The sequence below is a fragment of the Salmo salar genome, chromosome ssa02 (assembly GCF_905237065.1).
Source record: "Salmo salar chromosome ssa02, Ssal_v3.1, whole genome shotgun sequence".
In the NCBI taxonomy this organism is placed as follows: Eukaryota; Metazoa; Chordata; class Actinopteri; order Salmoniformes; family Salmonidae; genus Salmo; species Salmo salar.
Genome location: NC_059443.1, coordinates 63,499,377 through 63,522,370, shown reverse-complemented (window position 1 = coordinate 63,522,370; position 22,994 = coordinate 63,499,377). Strand labels below are relative to the sequence as shown.

General features: G+C 42.6%; 1 protein-coding gene and 1 long non-coding RNA gene across 2 annotated transcripts; both read right to left on the bottom strand.

Annotated features, from left to right (window-relative positions):
* Window positions 1-681: 681 nt before the first annotated feature.
* On the bottom strand, window positions 682-2,979 carry LOC106589431 (uncharacterized). Its single transcript, XR_001324845.2, has 6 exons — window positions 2,781-2,979; window positions 2,518-2,611; window positions 2,005-2,185; window positions 1,547-1,672; window positions 1,182-1,279; window positions 682-1,003 (listed from the first exon to the last, which is right to left on the bottom strand). It is a non-coding gene; the product is annotated as an uncharacterized lncRNA (long non-coding RNA).
* Window positions 2,980-5,349: 2,370 nt separating this feature from the next.
* LOC106589426 (transcription factor Sox-10) lies at window positions 5,350-10,537 on the bottom strand. The gene is made up of 4 exons (XM_014179405.2): window positions 10,364-10,537; window positions 8,974-9,643; window positions 8,356-8,618; window positions 5,350-8,159 (listed from the first exon to the last, which is right to left on the bottom strand). Exons 2-4 carry the CDS (start codon window positions 9,408-9,410, stop codon window positions 7,381-7,383), a joined length of 1,479 nt encoding a protein of 492 aa, XP_014034880.1. The 5' UTR covers window positions 9,411-9,643; window positions 10,364-10,537; the 3' UTR covers window positions 5,350-7,380.
* Window positions 10,538-22,994: the final 12,457 nt, after the last annotated feature.

Sequence of the window (22,994 nt, the reverse complement as noted above, 5' to 3'; positions counted from 1 at the left end):
TTGAAGTGGATTTAACAGGTGACATTAATAAGGGATCATAGCTTTCACCTGGTCCGTCTATGTCATGGAAAGAGCATGTGTTCCTAATGTTTTGTACACTCTGTGTGTGTGTGTGTGTGTGTGTGTGTGTGTGTGTGTATATAAATTCCGTAGATATCTTTTAACAATGTAGAAAACTATTAGTACCTACCAGTTGATATCAGTTTAACTGTTTTGGGAGTCTGCAAAATATGCAAATCTTTTAATTTATATATTTTACAATGCCTTTGTTTGACTCTGTAAACGCTGTCTAATTCCAATGAGTTTTGCCTTAACTTAGAATCTGCCGTCAAAGTCGATAGTACTATGGGATCCGTTTATGTTAAGAGTGCCCTTATTTAAATGTATTCGTCAATAAGTCTCGTTTTTGTCCGGAGTTAAACTGAATGTCTTGTTAGTCTGTTCGTATGTTGTCTAGTACACGATCTTGTCTTCCATTCAAAATGGCTGCTTGTCTCTGTGTTTGTGCGTTCTGTTAATCCAGTGTATTTCCATGTCTGTCTCTTCCTGTCTTTGTGCCTCTTCCTATTTAAAAACTCACACCAAGGGCTTCTGTAGAGCTGTGTTGAAACATGGTCCTAAAGAAACAGGATCGCATTGAAATCTGGGAGACTGAGAAATAAAACATATTAATGCCTCTAAAAAGATGTGTGGTCATGTTTTAATGTACACTACAATGCTTTTTCACACTTTGATAAGGATGCATTGGAGTCTTCCCAGCAACATTTGTTACCATGCCATAATTTGAACAAGCATTATGCACAAATGAAGACTAGTATCCAAGTTTGAGTTCAGAATTCCTGTGCAGTGTATTCTCTGTAGGAGAGTATTAGCAGTATAGTAGATCCATTCAGCAGAGTAAGTAGATGAGTATTCCTCTCTGTCACTCAGTCTTCTTCTCTGGCATAATGGTCCTCAGCTCTGCACTGCGGGCCTTGTCAATCACCTCCAGCTCGTGGATTTTCTGGAAGGCAAACAACCGTTAAAAATGTGTGTGAGAGTGTACCTATGTGTGTTATTCCACGTTGTGTTCACCAGTGAATCTGTATCATCGAAACCGTACAATGTAAATACTGTTGTTTTTAGGTTTAGATCATTTTCCTTAGACATTCCTGTGACATGAGGAATATCAGACAACTTACCTGTGAGATCTCTGTGTTGATGTTGTGATACTGCTTCCCTTTCCCCAGGGCTGTCATCTCTTCCAGAAACTCCTTCCTCTCCTCAATCTCATCCAAAACTAGGAAAGAAACACAATCCTTAGAAAACTTGCGAAGACCGTACATCAAACGAAGGAGAAACTCCTTAATCAAACACTCTGTTGGGACGGGGTTACAGTATGTTGAGGCAAATTACTTTATTAGTTTAGTAGAGTCATATGGAACTGAATTGAAATGAGGGGAAAGTTATGTGAGGAGGAGAGATATGTAGGAGAGCAAGAGATGTGGACGACATGTTTCCCCATGGCCAGAAAGCAGTAACTCTCCCTCTCTGTGGTAAACCTCACCCTCCTGGAAGCGGTCCCTCTCCTCTGGGCCTTGGTCCAGGGAAATGTTCCTGGGATGATTGGGTCTGGGCTCCTCCTGCCCCGTAGCTAGAATGTTCTGGTGCCTCCTCTTCTTCTCTAAATCTCCTTACAGGAGAAGAAGTGAGGGAGAGAATGAATACACATCTCTTATCCAGATCTCTCATAGAGGGAACCTAGTCAGTTGTACAACTGAATGCATTGGAATGAAACGTGAGAGATTGAAATGGAGGGAGGAACTACTGTAAAAGAGGGCTCATACACATAGGCCTAAATTACTTTTTTCTACAAGAATAGCATGGTGGTACATTTTGTTCCCAGGTGTCCCTGACCAACTATCAGTGAACTAGTTCTGATATCAGAAGAACAGGGCCTCTATCTTTAGAATTCCAAACATCTCGGACAGTTGAAAGGTGGTAGAGCTGAAGCAGATCACGTACGTGTGGCACTGGGGTGGAACCCATCTCTGGTGTAGTGGTCCTCAGAACTACAATTGTCAGCGGTGCGCCTCAGGGGCTTGGCTGGAGTGCGGGTTGTGCTATTTTCTTACGACTTTGGGTTTGGGCAGTGAGGGAGAGGCCGATGATGTGGGGTTGCAGGTCAATGGCAAAGCTGATCCCTCTGAAAATGCAAACAAACAAAAAACATAACATTATCTTACCTTTCTTTGACAAACTTATTCATAAAACTTAAATTAATGATAGGACTCAAAATAGAGCAACAGGTGTGGAGGAAGTTCAAGCAGTAAGTCAACATTACTTTCCAAGAGAAGATGGATAACAAACGTGACACACTCTTAAGTTTGTCATTGATCTGTCTTTGATGGTAGTTGGTGAGTCTCGACTCTTGCATCATTACTGTGAAACCAGAGCACAGGTAGGCTTATTGTATTTGTGTGGATCTAACACTTACACACAGACACACACACACAAAGGGAGAGAACAAAACCCCACATTTCAGCATCTCCTGCATCTCCTTGCTGTACTGGGTCCTTCTAGGACAGTTCCGCAGACCTCCACCAGCTTGATCACGAGAAGACGTCTCCATCTGCAACGAATGACTGAGATGTTATCTAAAGCCAGCTGGCTAACGTTGGCTGCTGCTGAGCAAAGACCATGACAGATAGCAAAACGTTGCATGCTAGGAAGCTAATATACCCAAACCGCAAACATTTAATATATGTATCAAGACATAACTAAAGTGTTTTATTTCTTACCATGGATTTCTATTTTTCTCAACTTTCTTGACGCTGCACCATGGGATAATGATGGCAGTGTCTCTTCCGGACATACCTGGCGGCTGCCATAGAAACCATAGGTCTTAAAGCCACGTGATGAGGCATTTGGCCTTGCAGTACAACATTGACCCACTAGAGGGAGGCAAAACCACAGATAATTGTACAAGGCATCTAGAGCTATGGAAAAATGAGGTGTTCATTTTTGTACAATCATGTGTTTGAGTATAACTTAAATTTTAAATGTTTAAGAATGAACCTTAATTTTTTTAAATTATGTTTTCTATTTGTGTTTCTTGACTCAATTATCAACAGTGTAGAGCATGGCAGATGATTTATCAATCCAAAGAGTTTGGGTATCAAATTGTGCGTCGTGAGACTGTCTAACTAGCTAAAACATAATTTTTTTTACCCCATCATCTAGGTTGCTGAGTGCTGTTGAATGCTTGAATCCATTAAATGTCATAGCTGAACTGTGAAGTGCGAGCAAACGTAGGGAGGGAGACAGGGCATGAGGGAGTAAGTTAAGGCAGGGCATTTATGAAAGTCCATGTGTAAAGTAGGGTACTGACTGTGGTAGCTATTGGCCTTCTCACTGGCCCTCTCCCTCCCTCCCTCCCTCCCTCCCTCCCTCCCTCCCTCCCTCTCATATTCAATGGTTCTCTTTGTCTCTCTGAGTAACATGCAGCCTCAGCCGATTAAACGCAGCGAATTAGCAGTCAATTTTAGCTTGCCACACACACAAACAGAAATTAAACTGCTTAGGGGAAGGGTTTGTGTTGTGGGACAGAGATATTGTTGTTGTAGCACTGACTACATGGCAGTGATTTGATTTATTAGTGATGTTTGCAGTGCATTTGGAAAGTATTCAGACCCCTTGATTTTTCTCAAAAAAGTATTACTTTACAACCTTATTCTAAAATGGATTAAATCATTCCCCCCCTCATCAATCTACACACAATACTCCATAATGACAAAGCAAAAACAGGTTTTTGGAATTTTTTGCAAATGTATTAAAAAAATACAAATAAATGAAATTACATTTACATAAGTATTCAGAGCTTTTACTCAGTACTTTGTTGAAGCGCCTTTGGCAGCGATTACAGCATTGAGTCTTCTTGGGTTTGACGCTACAAGCTTGGCACACCTGTATTTGGGGAGTTTCTCCCATTCTTCTCTGCAGCTCCTCTCAAGCTATCAGGTTGGATGGGGAGCGTCGCTGCACAGCTATTTTCAGGTCTTTCCAGAGACGTTCGATCGGGCTTCAAGTACGGGCTCTGGCTGGGCCGCTCAAGGACATTCAGAGACTTGTCCCGTAGCCACTCCTGCATCGTCTTGGCTGTGTGCTTAGTGTTGTTGTCCTGTTGGAAGGTGAACCTTTGCCCCAGTCTGAGGTCCTGAGTACTCTGGGGGAGGTTTTCATCAAGGATCTCTCTGTACTTTGATCTGTTCATCTGTCCCTCGATCCTGACTAGTCTCTCATTTCCTGCCGCTGAAAAACATCCCCACAGCATGATGATGCTGCCACCACCATGATTCACCGTAGCGATGTTGCCAGGTTTCCTCCAGACTTGAAGCTTGGCATTAAGGCCAAAGAGTTCAATCTTGGTTTCATCAGACCAGAGAATCTTGTTTCTCATGGTCTGAGAGTCCTTTTAGGTGCCTTTTGGCAAACTCCAAGCCAGCTGTCATGTGCCTTTTACTGAGGAGTGGTTTCGACCTGGCCACTCTACCATAAAGTCCTGATTGGTGGAGTGTTGCAGAGATGGTTGTCCTTCTGGAAGGTTCTCCCATCTCCACAGAGGAACTCTGGAGCTGTCAGAGTGGCCATTGGGTCCTTGGTCACCCAAATGACCAAGGTCCTCGATTGCTCAGTTTGGCCGAGTGGCAATACGTGGTTCCAAACTTCTTCCATTTAAGAATTATGGAGGTCACTGTGTTCCTGGGGACCTTCAATGCTGCAAAAATGTTTAGATACCCCTCCCCAGATCGGTGTCTTGACACAATCCTGTCTCAGAGCTCTACGGACAATTCCTTCAACGTCATGGCTTGGTTTTTACTCTGACATGCACTGTCAACTGTTGGACCTAATATAGACAAGTGTTTGCCTTTCCAAATCATGTCCAATCAATTAAATTTACCACAGGTGGACTTCAAGTTGTAGAAACATTTCAGGGATGATCAATGGAAACAGGATTCACCTGAGTTCAATTTTGAGTCTCATAGCAAAGGGTCTGAATACTTATTTAAATAATGATTTATTTAAAATACATTTGCTAAGATTTCTAAAAACTTGTTTTCGCTTAGTCATTATTTGTTATTGTGTGTAGATTGATGGGGAAAACAATTTATTTAATCCATTTTAGAATAAGGCTGTAATGTAAAACAAATGTGGAAAAAGAGAAGGGGTCTGATTACTTTCCGAATGCACTGTATATGTTGTGTTACTTGTTATTATTTTACCTGATGCTTTTGTAGGACAAAATATATATATATCTCATAATGCATTTTCTCAAATTTTGCAATGAATTTCAATAGATTTCAGTTTTGTATAAATAAATTGCTTTAATAGAATGACAATGTAATGACAACATCAATAATATTTGTACATTGTTGTTTCTTGTAGAAGAAAGAAGATGCATCAAATGTGTAGCATACAAAGTTTTAGAAACTATCCAGAAATGTACAAAATGGAGAGAAAAAAAGCTAAACATGAAATTATTTTTTATAAAAACTACAAAGCAGAGAGGGTCAGTATAAAATGACGCCGTATAAATCACCTATGGACAAAGAGGCATGTGGTGATCATTCACATTGCAGAGGGAGCCGAGAGGGACATTAAACAGGATACAGAAAAGGGAGATGCAGAGGGGAAAACCAATGTACATAAACTATAGCATGTGGCATTTGTTCTAAACAGCTCACTAATTCTCACTAAGAGTAAATCTTTAGTTTAAAGCTGGAGAATTCTAAACAAAAAGATTTTGCTGACTTTGTACTTGCCGAGTCATGTAGATTGTTTTGCTTTGATAATTTGGTAAACAAATGGAATTAGAAGCAACCAGAGCGTACAAATGCAATCCATATCAATAAAAAAAAGTCCAGTGACTTCAACAATTGTTTTATTATTTATGAGTAGTATAAGCGAAATGTGTGCCATATATTCTCATCAAGGATATTAGAGCGTGAAAAGTGTTATTGGCACATGTACATTGAGTTGAGGTAATGTGCTGCTTTCCAGAACTCTATGCTAAAGTGTTTCCAGGAATTCTCTTTCCCTCCTTTTCTTTTGTCCTTTTTCCTCATCAACTATGGTTTTTCACAATGCAACACATAAGGAGTCAAGCAGCATCCCAGAAGGTGATACCTAGTCAGTTGCACGACTTCCACATTTAACCCAAACCCTTTGAATCAGAGATGTGCAGTGGGGGGCTGCCTTAATCGACATCCATGGCGCCCGGGGAGTAGTTGTTGCAGGTTAACTGCCTTGCTCAAGGGCAGAATAGAAGATTTTTCCACCACGCCGGCTCAGGGTTTCAAACCGGCAACCTTTCAGTTACTGGCCTAACGCACTTAACGGCTTGACTACCTGACGCCCGTAGACCAACGCATGAAGTTTTTAGCCAAGTAAACTGACCTATTTGAAATAAACATTTTCTTTCAAAAGCAGTGGTGAAGACATGTCAGTGTAATATCGAACCAGAATGTAAAGTCATATAAAAAATAACCAAAAAATACATCACTTAAGACATAACAAAATACTCAAATGAAGTCACACAAACATTTCCTTTAGTTTGGTTAATAGAATCGGATTATTTCAATCTAAAACAACCCAGTTCTGATAAACATCACGTTGTATTTGTTCTAGGCTGATAGCCTGTCGAAACCCGCTGAAAGCCAGTCCTTGCCGGCAATGTTACTCAATCCTTGTTATATAGGTAGCTAGGGTTGGAAAAATTCCATTAACTTTTCCAAAATTCCCCAGTTTTCCAGAAAGCCCAGTAGGAAGATTTCTGGATATCCTGCTTATTCCCTCCTAATTCCAGGAACTTCCAACTAGAATTTCTAGAAAACTGGGGAATTTGGGGAAAGTTAGCAGCGTTTTGAAAGCCTATGTGTATCCTTCTTACCACTACGGTATTAGTTCTGTGTGCTCTGGGCTCCTCATCACAATAAGCCCTCTTACTATACACTATGACACACTGGCAGCTGGGATCCTGACCTTACACACTAAAACATGGCACACATTGGTTAAAGGTTTATTCTGATTGGCTATTGACCATTGGCTGTGATAGAAAATATACTATACAGTAAAATATTATAAGGACTCCATGGATAGATACACTGTCAAGTCCCAATGAATCCCAATACAACATCAGTAAGATATCCATCCTTTGTTAACCCCCCCCCCCCCCACACACACACACATTCAATAGCCACCCTACACCCTTCCAATCTTTGTCTTTCTTTATCCCTCTCTCAGGGTCGTGAGAGGGTGGTGTAGAGACGCACAACACACACACACACACACACACACACACACACACACACACACACCCAATCCCATGCATCTCAGTCTCTCTCATGGCCGTGACAGGGTGGTATAGACAGGCTGCTCCCAGTGTGTAGGACTGTGAGACTGGGCCACGCTGGAGGGGTCAGTGATGGTAGTGTAGAGGGGCCTCTGGCTGGGCCCCATGTAGGAGAAGGCTGAGTACAGCCCCGGGGCTTGGCTGGAGTGGGCGTAGTACGGCCCTGGCGCCTGGTGCTCCCCGTACTCAAACTGGGCCCTGGAGGGCAGCGAGGGGAAGGCTGATCCGTAGTGGGGGAGGCTGAGGGGGGTGTAGGTGACGTGTGTTCCTGACGAAGAGGAGGAAGTCTCTGTGTAGTGGCTCCCGCCCCCAGACTCACTCTTGATCTGGGCCTTGGTGGCGTCTGAGGCAGAGGGGGAGGGCTGTTGATGCTGATGCTGCTTGGAGAGCCAGGCGGCTGAGTGACCGCTGGCGGCGGCGAGGGCGTAGGCGTAGGATGTAGCGGAGGAGCTTGGTGTGGCGCCGCCCTGGCCGACCCCCGGGTGCCCGTTGGGCGGCAGGTACTGGTCAAACTCGTTGACGTCGAAGGGCTCGATGTTGGCCATCACGTCGTGGCTGATCTCGCCGATGTCCATGGTGCAGAAGTCGATGTGGGGTTTCCCGCCCGCTGATGAATGTCCCCCAGAGGCCCCCTCTGCTCCTACCCCCAGGCCTCCTCCACGGGAAGACCCTGAGCCACCTCCGCCCTCCCTCTTCCCCTCCGTCATCTTTCCAGACTGGAGCTCTGTCTTTGGGGTGGTGGGGGGTGTTGGCGGGCTGTGACCCTGACCTGGAAGGAAAAGGGAACATACCGATCAGCAAGCAATAGAAGTGAAACATTTGGAATGGAGTTCTGTTTTCTTCTTGTTCTCTCAGGTCACAGAAGGCCGTTTGGTACCAGGTGGCGTATTGTTTGCCCTAGCTAGTTGAAGTAGGACTTACTCATAGTATTGGGTAAATTCATTAACAAATAAAGTTGAACTCACCTGCAGGGTGGTGGTGATGATGGTGGTGGAGGTCGGCCAGGGGGGACCCAGCCCCTGTACTGTGCACATCCAGGTGGAGGGCCTTGTAATGGGACTGGCTGCCCTCCCCCTCTGCTCCCTCCCCTCCCTCACCATTGGTCCCCAGCTTGCCGTTCTTGCGTCTGCGGGGCTGGTACTTGTACTCTGGGTAGTCCTTCTTATGTTGTTTCCTCAGTCGCTCCGCCTCCTCAATGAAAGGCCTCTTGTCACTCTCATTCAGGAGCCTGTGGGACAAAACATGGCCGGGCGGCAGGTAGCCTAGTGGTTAAGAGGGTTGGTCCAGTAACTGAAAAGTCATTGTTTGAATCCCAATGCTGACTAGGTGAATAATAGTGCCATTTACCAAGGCATTTAACCCTAGTTGCTCTGGATAAGTGTGTCTGCTAAATAACGTTAATGGTTATATAATATAGTGCCTTTCATTTCAGAAACATATTTAAAAAATACAGGAAGGAAATGTATCTGAAGGAAGTAGTTATGCTCCAATTGCACACAAACGCCAACAAGGCCTACAGGTAGCCTATAGATTATCAAGTTCCCACGTAGGCCTATTCATTTCCATGCCCTGCCAATACCCACCTCCACAGTTTGCCGAGTGTCTTGCTGAGCTCCGCGTTGTGCAGGTGAGGGTACTGGTCCGCCAGTTTACGGCGCGCGGCCTGCGCCCACACCATGAAGGCGTTCATCGGCCTCTTCACGTGCGGCTTGCTCTTGTTCCCGTTGTTTACGCGCACGGGCATGGGCACGAGCGTCCAGTCGTATCCGTCCAACACCTGGCTGACCGCCTCGCGGATGCCGATGGGGAACCGGTCCATATCCACCTCTGACTTGGGCACTAATCCACCGTCCTCTCCGCCGCCATCTGCGCCAGAAAGCCCCGTCAGTTGCTGCGACGGACCGGTGAGCGGGGAGTCCCGGCCGCCGGTGGCCCCGGAGTGTGCCGGTGACAGAGAGTGACCATCTGATCCCCCGGGACTCAACTCTGCCTCGGATAGACTGTGCTCCTCTCCAGACATTTTAATGTATAGGCTATTATCGATTGGCAACAAAAAATATCCTTGCAGGAAAATGTTGTAAATTTGTTCAGAGAATGTAAAACTTTAAGCTACAGCTGAGAGAGAGTCCAGACTCGCTCCTCTATATGGAATTATTCCTATATGCCACGCGTAAACCCATAGCCTACTCGTGCGTAATCGAATGTACCCAAATCCTGTCCTTTGCACTTCCCATTCACTTCCACCGATGTCGCCTGAAATGAATAATATAGAATAGAACAACATTAGGCAATTAACACATTTTACATTGGGCAATGAGGTCAGACCCCATTTGATAACTTTTTTCACGTGTTTTTTTTTTTTTATAGACCTAAGCAGAGACTGTACCCAGTGGGAACAGACGTCAATTCAACGTCTATTCCCAGCGGATATTTTCATTACAATGGTAGGCCTAGAAATGACCGTTAGCTCTGAGACGAACAGAAAGGCATTCATACAATCTTTTCTTGTTTACAGTTATGTTAGGCCACAAACTGTAACGAATGATAGGCTAATATATGTCCACTGGAACCAATTTATAGGCTACATCATAAGAAGAGCAACTTCTTCTTCAACGGTTCTTGTCATTTTATATCAGTCCATATGCCATTATAGGCTAATCATAGGAGGGTTTGCTTCACCCAAGATGCCCTATTTTCCAAAGAAACAAGGTTCATGAAGAAAACTGAACATTAAAAACTAACATCCTAAATGTTTCAGTATTTATCTTTAAATAATTCTGAGAATATGTATTTTACTGTGTTAATCCTATTTTAAGGCTAAAGCTGGAAAAGCCCGTAAAACTCAGCCCAGCATCATCTTGGGAATTAAAAAAAACTCTTAGCTAATAAGATTTGGATATTTCTGAAATTCCACCCAAAAGAGTAAACAAATCTATTTTATGTTCATATGGAAAATAAAGTTACAAAACTTACCAATACAGAGTTTAGGAGGTCGCCCGTTCAACACGGGAGTTCGTGCGTTCCCCTGTCCACCAGTGTGACGCTCGCCCTGTCCCCTGCCCCCTCGTTTGGTTTGCCCTTCAATGAATGGCCGCTCTGTATCGCGCACCGGAGCTTAAAGAGCGCCGTTGTGAGAAGGAACGAGAAAAAAAAGTGATTGAAAGTGGAAAACATTCTGAGAGGCAGCATTCCAACACTGAGTCGACGCCACCCTCTTGCGCACACGCTGGACGCCTATTGGTCATTTAATATTCTCCGGCTTTCTTACTGGACGACGGGGTTACTGTTATTGCCTGTCCGTCCGTCACCACTAATATTTCCAATGAAAGGAGGTGAGATTTTACATCAGAGTGGCTTAAGTGACTTTACACTGGCTCTATTTAGGAACCAAATAAGGCCCGCTTTGTTTGATGTGTTGACATGTTATATTGAATAAATAAACTATCATGATAATACATTTGTGGTCAAAGTACACTAAATTTTACGAAACATCTCCAATGATTAAAATACATAACGTCGTTATATTCATTATAACGTCATTATACAGTTTGTGAGGCCCTATTTGATGCAGTGAATATGTGACTTATATCTAGGTCATCGTTAACCCCAGGAAAATAATAATGAAAGAAATAGGTCTATGGCCTAAAAATTATTTAAAGAAGTACTACTTAATACGTTTTTTGGGGTATCTGTACTTTACTATTTCTATTTTTTACAACTTTTACTTTTACTACATTCCTAAAGAAAATAATGTACTTTTTACTCCATACATTTTCCCTGACACCCAAAAGTACTCGTCACATTTCGAATGCTTAGCAGGACAGGAACATGGTCCAATACACACACTTATCAAGAGAACATCCCTGGTCATCCCTACTGCCTCTGATCTGGAGGACTCACTAAACACAATTTATTCGTTTGTAAATTAACTGTTCGAGTGTTCCCCTGGCTATCCAGAAATAAAATAAAAACAAGAAAATCGTGATGTCTGGTTAACTTAATATAAGGAATGTGAAATTATTTATACCTTTACTTTGACTTTTGATACTTAGGTATATTGTATTGATGACATTTACTTCTGATACTTAAGTATATTTAAAACCAAATACTTTTAGACTTTTACTCAAGTATTATTTTACTGGGTGACTTTCACTTTTGAGTAATTTTCTATTAAGGTTTCTTTACTTTTACTCAAGTATGATAATTGCGTACATTTCCAGTACTGCATGTGGCTGATATAGTACTGAAAGATGACAAAAAGTGATATAGGGTAGAGTGAGTTGCTGGAGGAGTTGAATTAGATCCAAAATCATCATCCCTATATTGTTGACCAGCAATAAGGGCCTTATGGGCCCAATCCTGAGGTCAATGTACGTGACCTTTCACCCCTATACTCTATGAAACACATAACTTTTCTCACTTCCGATATTCCTCTTCCAAATTGCTCTTGGAAATCCCTTAAAAATATTACATATGCATCTAAAATACATGTCAAGATCCAGAGTGTTCTGTGTGTAAGGTTGTGCTGTTGAGGTCGAATCATTCATGATGTTACTGCATTAAATGTATTGTTACTGTAACTGGCTCTATTCTATGTAACTTGTATGTAACTTACTTATAATCATTAATATGTCAGATATTTACAGTACATTGTCACACGTTAAGATAGATTAAGGGACTGAATATTATGGGCCACACACACACACACACACACACACACACACACACACACACTGACTGCAACAATAACCACCAGTGTTTCCCTTTACCTTCTTATGTTGAATCCGTGTCTCAGTTTTCTCTCTCTCTCCCTTTCTCCCTCTCGTCTCTCTCTTCTTTAGCCTCTTTGTTGTCATCTCAGGTGAATTGTAACCATGTGATCAGATGCCCTGCAAGCCCTCTTCCATTAGCCTCTTAAATGAAAAAATGATAGGAACAAAAAGCAGTTTTGTGCATCTTGAAAAAATGATAAGAGAAAAGAAAGAGATGTGTGTCTCTGGGCCCTGTGTTACTACACAGACACAGTATCTCACACATAACACAACATCCAAGGACTGCAGTAGCTGGACTAGCTCTCCCCATCTGTTTTATTCTCATGTCCACCCAGACCATGGGTCTGGGTCTTTGGGTGCTGGTCTTGGTGGGTTCGTCTGAGAGGGGTTGGTTGGGGGTGCAGGATTCAGGATGGGGGCTACACTGGGATACTGAGGCCCTGTCCTGGCCTTGATGTGAGTGACTACTTCTGTTTGTGTATGAGAGAGAGGAGTTTAAAGAAAATGCCTTTCACTCATATGCTGACAAAAGGTTTGATTTTATGTTGATTTATTTAAGCAAGCAAAGGAATCTGACAGACTAAGAGCAAGTTGGAATGAATTGTGATATGTATTTTGTGATTCAGAGTGACTGTGCTGTAGGCTATGTTATATTATGCATTAGGTGAAATAAAAATCACTGTACATTTATGCAGGGCATGGCATTCTTTTTTTTATGTGAATGCGAGATGTTTACTTAGAGTATTCCCAATGTATTGTAACTAGAAGGTAAACATTTGTTTGAATTTATTTAAAACGAAACTGTTTTTTAGTGAGACTCCAAATTAAATGTAAATTGTTAATTAGCAGTGATTCAAGTTGTCATTATTTTGTTAATTCACATGAAATCCTCATTTTTTTTCGTTGCCAAAAATAGCGTTAGATATTCTATAAATTCTCAATATACCATTAACTAACGAAATAAGCACCTGCTTTACAATTATCTCAATTTAGCAAAACTGCAATTTTATTATATACTTTCATAACACTGAGATCATGCAGCAATGCTATGCCAGAAGAGTTACTTCAGTCAATTATTTGCGAGAAATGTTCTAGGTCTTCTAGAAAGGGTTTAATTCTGTTCAGAATTCCTGTTAAATAACGCACCAAAACTCTCTGTGCTACTCATAAGCCTATCATAGGGTCAGTTCAATCAGAATGTTCATAATATTTTATTCAATGTCGTAGCATTAATCGTGGAGAAACGCATATATATATATATATATATATAAATTGCTCTAAAAACAATTGTCTTGATAGTGTGGGAGAAACGCACGAAAGATAGATCAAAATGAATGAACAACTAGGCGCAGACGAGTTGTAATCAACTTTAAAAGGAGACCTACCAAAAAAGTGAACTTGATGTGTTGGTCCAATAACTTTCGTTTGATTTTCATCTCGCTTTCAATTTATTCTCAAGAATTACATACTTGCAATCTATTATTTTTAGGCCTAATCAGTCGACTATTATAAACATTTACATTACATTTACGTCATTTAGCTAAACGATTTAAATCTAAAAGATAATCCGTTTTTTAATGTATAAGTTAACATTCGTTTGATTAAATATTACCTTTGAAATATATTAGTTCAATAGCTAGTAATTATGAAGAAAAAGTGGGGCTTTTAGAAAAATGAAGTTGAGTGCAACTTTATTGCCTAAATATAATTATTCTCTGTCTGTTTATAGTCAACTATGAGACATATTCTATATGCTACTACTAAGACTTCTTGCCAAAACACTGATGTCAATCTATTTATTTTAAAGAAAGTCAATTTGAATTGTTTGCAAATGCATTTTGCTCAAACTTTTGTTTGTTCCACTTTACACAAGATAAGGGACTGAATGTGCTTATCAATACAATGAATTACATACATTTTGGTAGAAAGGTAATATTTTCATATAACATCGAGAGATATTGTCCATATATTTCTCATATCCAGATCCCATCTCTCCCATCCAGGGCTATGGGCCCCAGGGGCCGACATAGCTCTGTGGAAAATAGAACTCACATGTCCATCTATTAACCACAGTGAGACATACATCCCTGCTTTAACCTGCCATGTGACCGGCTGCACTAATGTGTCTGCTCCTGTCGCTGTCACAAGAGTCTGTATGGTGCTGTGGCAGGAGAGAGAGAGAGGGATGGGGAACTCATGACTAGCAGGTTCAAGGGGTCGGGATTCACTATGTCTGACTCCCCAGGTGGATGTGGGGTGATATGGGGCAGCCATTTTGTGTTCATGTTTGTGGCTCTGTCCCAAAAAAATGTAATCTCTTACTCTCAAATGAACCAATAAGCCTGCAGCTACATACTATGAATGTCATTGTGATGTCATGTTCTAAAATGATAGCCGTGGCAGAGAAAGATTTAAAAAAAAAAGGGGAATACAGTTTTGCGTGCTGATGGTGAAATGATAGAGGAGAAAAAGAAAAAGAAAGAACGAGAGAAGGAAATAGAGAGAGATGGCTGCCCTTTTGTGTTGGCCTCAGTCCATAGAAGAGTTTCACTGGGAAATTCCTGAAATCTGACGAGAGAGAGAGAGAGAGAGAACAAGGGAACATGGACAGCGGTCAACATATTCATGCAGTGGGTCACATTCTGCGTTCGACTGTCGTGTGTATAATTGAGGGAAAGACAGTCATTCCCATGTCAATGGACACGTAGGGCTGATGTGAATGGTGCTGTTTGTTCAGAATGATGACGCACTCAATAGAAGCCCAGAAATCATTTGACAAGGAGGGACTGCATATATTGGCACGTTTGTATTTGACAACCTATTACTTCCTGAGTGATGGAAATATTCTGACCTTACAGTCAGAGTTAGCTTAGACTTGTTTGGGGTTTTCCCCCCATTAATTGTGACGCTTTGTTGACACTTCAATTTTACAGTTAGCAACAGGTAAAAATATGTAGTTCAAAATCATTTCATCAAATACCTATTGGCCAGAACATCTGTAAACAGGTTTGATGTCAATCATGGTTCAGGACAATTCAGGAATGAAACTGTTCTCACGGACAAATTTCACATCCAAAGCAACTAACAGGAATTCCAACATAATCAACCCTCTCCAACTCACCCAAATCTCTACAGCTTTTTAACAACTCTAATTGATTAATATCGCTTCTAAAATGAGAATTACATAACACCATAAACAACCAGGCCATGTGAGTGACAAAATGGCGTATCATTCATGCTGGGAAATGGAGAATGTGGATGGAAGGCCCCAGCCCACGTCTCCATGGTTCAGATGTAGCCTTTACCCTCCATGGTTCACATATTTACTTCTTGTTACATTATGACACTCAGCCTGCCCTGGACACCATCTTAGTAATTATAGTTTTTACCCCCAAGCCATAAGACTCCTGAACAGGTAATCAAATGGCTACCTGGACTATTTGCATTGTGTGCCCCCCTCCCCCCAACCCCTCTTTTACGCTGCTGCTACTCTCTGTTTTATCATATATGCATAGTCACTTTAACTATACATTCATGTACATACTACCTCAATCAGCCTGACTATCCAGTGCCTGTATATAGCCTTGTTACTGTATATAGCCTCGCTACTGTTATTTTAAACTGTCTTTTTACTGTTGTTTTTATTTCTTTACTTAACCCATTGTTCACCTAATACCTTTTTTGCACTGTTGGTTAGAGCCTGTAAGTAAGCATTTCACTGTAAGGTCTACACCTGTTGTATTCGGCGCACGTGACAAATACACTTTGATTTGATTTGATATATCCTGGGACTAACATTCAGATGTATTTTATACCACGTCATACAGGATATATTTTATTAGTAGATCATGTCCAGATATACAATTTGCTCTGATTAATTGAAACAGTGTTCTTATTGATGCCAGATGCAGTGCATTCGCAGAGTAGTCAGACCCCTTGACTTTTTCCACATTTTGTTACGTTACAGCCTTATTCTCAGAAGGATCTATTTCTATTTTCCGTCATCAATCTACACACAATACCCCATATTGTCAAAGCGAAAACAGGTTTTTAGAAATGATGGCACATTTATAAAAAACAAAAACAGAAATACCTTATTTACATAAGTATTCAGACCCTTTGCTATGAGACTCGCAATTGAGCTCCGGTGCATCCTGTTTCCATTGATCATCCTTTAGAGGTTTATACAACTTGTGGTGAATTCAATTGATTGGACATGATTTGGAATGGCACACACCTGTCTATATAAGGTCTCACAGTTGACAGTGCATGTCAGAGCAAAAAACAAGCCTGAGGTCAAAGGAATTGTCCATAGAGCTTCGAGACAGGATTGTGTCGAGGCACAGATCTGACAACCATCTCTGCAGCACTCCATCAATCAGGCCTTTATGGTAGAGTGGCCAGACGGAAGCCATTCTTCAGTAAAAGGCACATGACAGCCCACTTGGAGTTGCCAAAAGGCACCTAAAGAATCTCAGACCATGAGAAGCAAGATTCTCTAGTCGGATTAAACCAAGATTGAGCTCTTTGGCCTGAATGCCAAGCATCACGTCTTGAGGAAACCTGGCACCATCGCTACGGTGAAGCATGGTGGTAGCAGCAGCATGCTGTGGGGATGATTTTCAGTGGCAGGGACTGGGAGACTAGTCAGGATTGAGTGGAAGATGAACGGAGCAAAGTACAGAGAGATCCTTGATGAAAAACTGCTCCAGAGCGCTCAGGACCTCAGATTGGGGCGAAGGTTCACCTTCCAACAGGACAACGACCCTAAGCACACAGCCAAGACAATGCAGGAGTGGCTTCGGGACAGGTCTCTGAATGTCCTTGAGTGGCCCAGCCAGAGCCCATACTTGAACCCGATCAAACATCTCTGGATAGACCTGAAAATAGCTGTGCAGCGACGCTCCCCATCCAACCTGACAGAGCTTGAGAGGAGCTGCAGAGAAGAATGGGAGAAACTCCCCAAATGCAGGTGTGCCAAGCTTGTAGCGTCATACCCAAGAAGACTCGATGCTGTAATCGCTGCCAAAGGTGCTTCAAACAAAGTACTGAGTAAAGGCTCTGAATACTTATGTAAATGTAATATTTAAGTTTTTCGGTTTTGAAAAATTTGCAAACATTTCTAAAAACCTATTTTTGCTTTGTCATTAAGGAGTATTTTGTGTAGATTGATGAGGGGGTAAACTCTTTAATCCATTTCAGAATAAGGCTGTAATGTAACAAAATGTGGAAAAAGTCAAGGGGTCTGGTTAATTTCCAAATGCACTGTCTATGCCATTTAGCAGACACTTTTTGTAAAGAGACTAGTAGTAGTAGTACGTACATACATTTTCATATGGGTGGCCTCAGTGGGAATCTAACCTACAATCCTGACACTGCAAGTGCCATGCTCTACCAACTCAGCCACCCAGGACCACTGTCAGACCATACTGATGCCATATCATACTGATGCCATGGCTCCCTGTGATTCATAGTTTAGTGATTTAGTGATATAGTGATTTAATGTGCACGGCCTCATGCAGATTCCACAAGGATGAATAAAAAATGATGCTGCTTGCTGACCTTTGTCTCTCCTCACCCATTTTTTGCAATGAATCAGTGCAGCTGCGCAACACTTAAATGGGTCCCCCTCTCTTCCCGTGAGTGTCTGTGACTAAAGCCATGAATCCTCTCTTTGTGTTCCATCTGCAGAATTGCCCATTTCTTGCCCTCTCTCTTTTTATTTGGGAAGGGGGTTGAGGTTGGCTTCGGTTGCGATAGTGGTGAGGGTGGAAGTTTGGGGGGGGGGACTTGTTGGACCGCATTCCTGTGCAGCTGTGGAGGCTGGTGGAGGTTGGGGTGGAGGGGAGGGGGGGGTTAGAGAGAGCAGGATCATCATTGCATTTGCAAGGCATCATGAATGGCCTATTGTTCGCCCCTGGGTCCGTATCTACACTGGCCCGAGTTACCTCAATTGTGATGGAGGGATGGAGAGAGAGAGAGAGAGAGAGATGGAGAGATGGGACTAGAAAACAAGATATCGAGAAATTGAGAGAACGAAAGAACGAGAGAAAGAAGAGAAAGAGAGATGGGGAGAGATGGGTAGAGTGAGACAACTAGAGAGAGAGAGATGGAATTATGGGACTGAGTCATTAGCAGGAGGTTGAAAATGATGGTATTAAAATAATGTGAAGGTGGACAATGGCGTCTGTGACTGGCTGGCAGTGGCCCCTCAGTCATAGTGTCAGCACCGGGCTAGTCACGGCATTTTGTCACACAGACGTGTAGGATGTTGACTATTTATTTAGCTTAGCCATTCTTACAATGTATCTCTCAGTGTTGCTACATCTGAAATTATTAATAATCAAAGATATCCCAATTACCAACGAGGAAGGAACTGGGTTTCATGTTTTGTCATAATATTGTAGTCTGAGCACTTAAAGCAGCAATCAGCAATTGAAATAATAACAAAGCGATCTCGCTTTCAGTAAAAAGCTGAGGGATGTGGCTGGAGAAATGTAACCGCTCTCAAATTCATAGACACTGGTATGGATGCAAAGACTGACCATCCACAATATCAAAATTATAGTTTTAACCATGTTTTCAGGCACATTTCCTTTGTTTACAAACAAAACCTCATTCCGTCAGTACAGGATGCCTGGTTATTCTTTAAAAGTAATTTCCTCACCATCTTATATAAGCATGCCCCATTCAAAAATTTTAGAACTAAGAACAGATAGAGCCCTTGATTCACTCCAGACTTGACTGCCCTTGACCAGCACAAAAACATCCTGTGGCGTACTGCATTAGCATCGAATAGCACCCGCGATATGAAACCTTTCAGGGAAGTTAGGAAAGCAAAGGCTAGCTTTTTCAAACCGAAATTTGCATCCTGTAGCACAAACTCCAAAAAGTCCTGGGACACTGTAAAGTCCATGGAGAATAAGAGCACCTCCTCCCAGCTGCCCACTGCACTGAAGCTAGGAAACACTTTCACCACCGATAAATCTCCGATAATCGAGACATTCAATAAGCATTTTTCTACAGCTGGCCATGCTTTCCACCTGGCTACCCCTACCCTGGTCAACAGCTTTGCACCCCCCACAGCAACTTGCCCAAGCCTCCCCCATTTCTCCTTCACCCAAATCCAGATAGCTGATGTTCTGAAAGAGCTGCAAAATCTGGACCCCTACAAATCAGCCGGGCTAGACAATCTGGACCCTTTCTTTCTAAAATTGTCCGCCGCAATTGTTGCAACCCCATATTACTAGCCTGTTAAACCTCTCTTTCTCTGTTAAACCTCTCTGAGATCCCCAAAGATTGGAAAGCTGCCGCGGTCATCCCCCTCTTCAAAGGGGGAGACACTCTAGACACAAACTGCTACAGACCTATATCTATCCTACCCTGCCTTTCTAAAGTCTTCGAAAGCCAAGTTAACAAACAGATCACCGAACATTTCGAATCACACCGTACCTTGTCCGCTATGCAATCTGGTTTCCGAGCTGGTCATGGGTGCACCTCAGCCCCGCTTAATTAAGGACCTAAACGATACCATAACCGCCATTGATAAAAGACAATACTGTGCAGCCATCTTCCTCAACCTTGCCAAGGCTTTCGACTCTGTCAATCCCCGCATTCTTATCGGCAGACTCAACAGCCTTGGTTTCTCAAATGACTGTCTCACCTGGTTCACCAACTACTTCTCAGATAGAGTTCAGTGTGTCAAATCGGAGGGCCTGTTGTCCAGACCTCTGGCAGTCTGTATGGGGGTGCCACAGGGTTCAATTCTCGGGTCGACTCTTTTCTCTGTATACATCAATGATGTCGCTCTTGCTGCGGGGGATTCTCTGATCCACCTCTACACAGACGACACCATTCTGTATACTTCTGGCCCTTCTTTGGACACTGTGTTAAGAAACCTCCAGACGAGCTTCAATGCCGTACAAAACACCTTCCGTGGCCTCCAACTGTTCTTAAATGCAAGTAAAACTAAATGCATGCTCTTCAACCGATAGCTGCCCGCACCTGCCCGCCCGTCTAGCATCACTACTCTGGACGGCTCTGACTTAGAATATGTGGACAACTACAAATACCTAGGTGTCTGGTTAGACTGTAAACTCTCCTTCCAGACTCACATTAAGCATCTCTAATACAAAATGAAATCTAGAATTGGCTTCCTATTTCGCAACAAAGCATCCTTCACTCATGCTGCCAAACATACCCTCGTAAAACTGACTATCCTACCGATCCTTGACTTCGGCGATGTCATTTACAAAATAGCCTCCAACACTCTACTCAGTAAATCGGATGCAGTCTATCACAGTGCCATCCGTTTTGTCACCAAAGCCCCATATACTACCCACCACTGCGACCTGTATGCTCTCGTTGGCTGGCCCTCGCTTCATATTCGTCACCAAGCCCACTGGCTCCAGGTCATCTATAAGTCTTTGCTAGGTAAAGCCCTGCCTTATCTCAGCTCACTGATCACCATAGCAGCACCCACCCATAGCACGCGCTCCAGCAGGTATATTTCACTGGTTATCCCCAAACCCAACTCCTCCTTTGGCCGCTGTTCCTTCCAGTTCTCTGCTGCCAGTGACTGGAACAAATTGCAAAAATCACTGAAGCTGGAGTCTAATATCGCCCTCACTAACTTTAAGCATCAGCTGTCAGAGCAGCTTACTGATCATTGCACCTGTACACAGCCCATCTGTAAATAGTCCACCCAACTACCTCATCCCCATATTGTTATTTTTTTGTTGTTGCTCCTCTACTTGCACATTCATCTTCTGCACATGTATCACTCCAGTGTTTAATTGCTAAATTGTAATTATTTCGCCACTATGGACTATTTATTGACTTACCTCCCTAATCTTACTACATTTGCACACACTGTATATAGATTTTTGTATTGTGTTATTGACTGTACGTTTGTACGTTTGTTTATCCCATGTGTTACTCTATGTTTGTGTCGCGTTGCTTTGCTTTATCTTGGCCAGGTCGCAGTTGTAAATGAGAACTTCTTCTCAACTGGCCTACCTGGTTAAATAAAGGTGAAATAACATTTTTTTAAAGTTCATTGGAGTAAAACAAGCTTATATTTTGGGTTCTGATGGAGTACGACAGTTGAACTAAGATCCTGAGGCATTTCTAAGTTATATTCTCCACGAATCAATGGGTACATATCCTTAATTTATGTCCAGAAATGGACGAACAACTGCAGATTGCCCCTTTTGTCATAATGTCACCATAGATAAAGAAACCTATGTTTTTCTATCTGTCCCTATTCAAATACACAATGAATAGATAAGTCAAATATTTACGAAAAATGTGAAGATTTGTCTCAAATAGAAAAATGAATTACATATCAAGTAAACTACACTATATGTACAATAAATAAATAAAATGTATGAAATGTATGCATTCACTACTGTAAGTCGCTCTGGATAAGAGCGTCTGCTTAATGACTAAAATGTAAATGTAAATTTACAAAAGTATGTGGACACACCTTCAAATTAGTGGATTCGGCTATTGCTGACAGGTGTATAAAATCGAGCACACAGCCATGCAATCTCCATAGACTCCATAGAAAATATGCCCGTAGAATGGCCTTACTGTAGAGTTCAGTGATGATGCCACCTTTCCAACAAGTCAGTTCGTCATATTTCTGACCTGCTAGAGCTGTTATTGTGAAGTGGAAATGTCTAGGAGCAACAACGGCTCAGCCGTGAGGTGGTAGGCCACACAAGCTCACAGAGCGGGATCACCGAGAGGTGAAGCGTGTAGCGTGTAAAAATCGTCTGTCCTCTGTTGCAACACTCACTATCAAGTTCCAAACTGCCTCTGGAAGCAATGTCAGCACAAGAACTATTCGTCGGGAGCTTCATGAAATATGTTTCCATGGCCGAGCAGCCACACACAAGCCTAAGAGCACCATGTGCAATGCCAAACGTCGTCTGGAGTGGTGTAAAGTTTGCCGCCATTGGGTTCTTGACTAGTGGAAACGCATTCTCTGGAGTGAGGAATCACGCTTCACCATCTGGCAGTCCGACGGACGAATCAGGGTTTTGGCGGATGCCAGGAGAACACTACCTGCCTCAATACATAGTGCCAACTGTAAAGTTTGGTGGAGGTGGAATAATGGTCCATTGGCTGAATGGAAGCAAGACCCCGCAGCAACGTTCCAACTTCTAGTGTAAATCCTTCCCAGAAGAGTGGATTCTGTTACAGCAGCAAATGGGGGACCAACCCCATATTAATGCCCATAATTTTGGAATGAGATGTTCGACGAGCAGGTGTCCACTTACTTTTGGTCATGTAGTGTATAATCAGGGGTAACCCCAGGTTACTATCCCAATCTCCCATAATAATAACCTCTGAGGTCTCCCTCAATCAGCAGTGATCCAATTAACCAATTAGGGCTTATAGCAGTGGTGGTATGAGAGGCTGCAGACAGCACCACTTTCAGCCCCAGGCCTCCCCCTACCTTCCCCCCTCTCATTAAGACAGTGCTGAGTTTGGGTGTCATGTGGTTTTGGGTGGAGGGGTGGCATCATTAGACCGATAACCACCTGTATGGTTGCCCAGGACTCCTTTGGATTCCTGTGTTATTGAGCAAAGGAGTTCAACGCAAACAACTTATGTTGTCTATATAGATCATAGTAAGGAGACTTGTGAGAGCCAGAACGGCTCATAGGGGCAGATCTCCTGTTTCTGTAGCGTGAGGCAGCTTGATGTGCCAGTACACCCCCTGGACAGGACACTGGTCTATCGCAGGGCCTTACCCCCAATCCATCTCCTTAATGCTGAGTGGCAAGCAGAGACGTATCGGGTCCCATTTTTTACAGCCTTTG

What these genes read in the sequence shown, in the direction of transcription:
- LOC106589426 (XM_014179405.2), bottom strand. Translation starts at nt 9,410, where the DNA reads ATGTCTGGAGAGGAGCACAGTCTATCCGAGGCAGAGTTGAGTCCCGGG. An exon ending in ACACTCGGCAAACTGTGGAG is followed by an intron (nt 8,619 to 8,973) that starts GTGGGTATTGGC and finishes TTTGTCCCACAG; the next exon opens with GCTCCTGAATGAGAGTGACA. An exon ending in TCATCACCACCACCCTGCAG is followed by an intron (nt 8,160 to 8,355) that starts GTGAGTTCAACT and finishes TTTTCCTTCCAG; the next exon opens with GTCAGGGTCACAGCCCGCCA.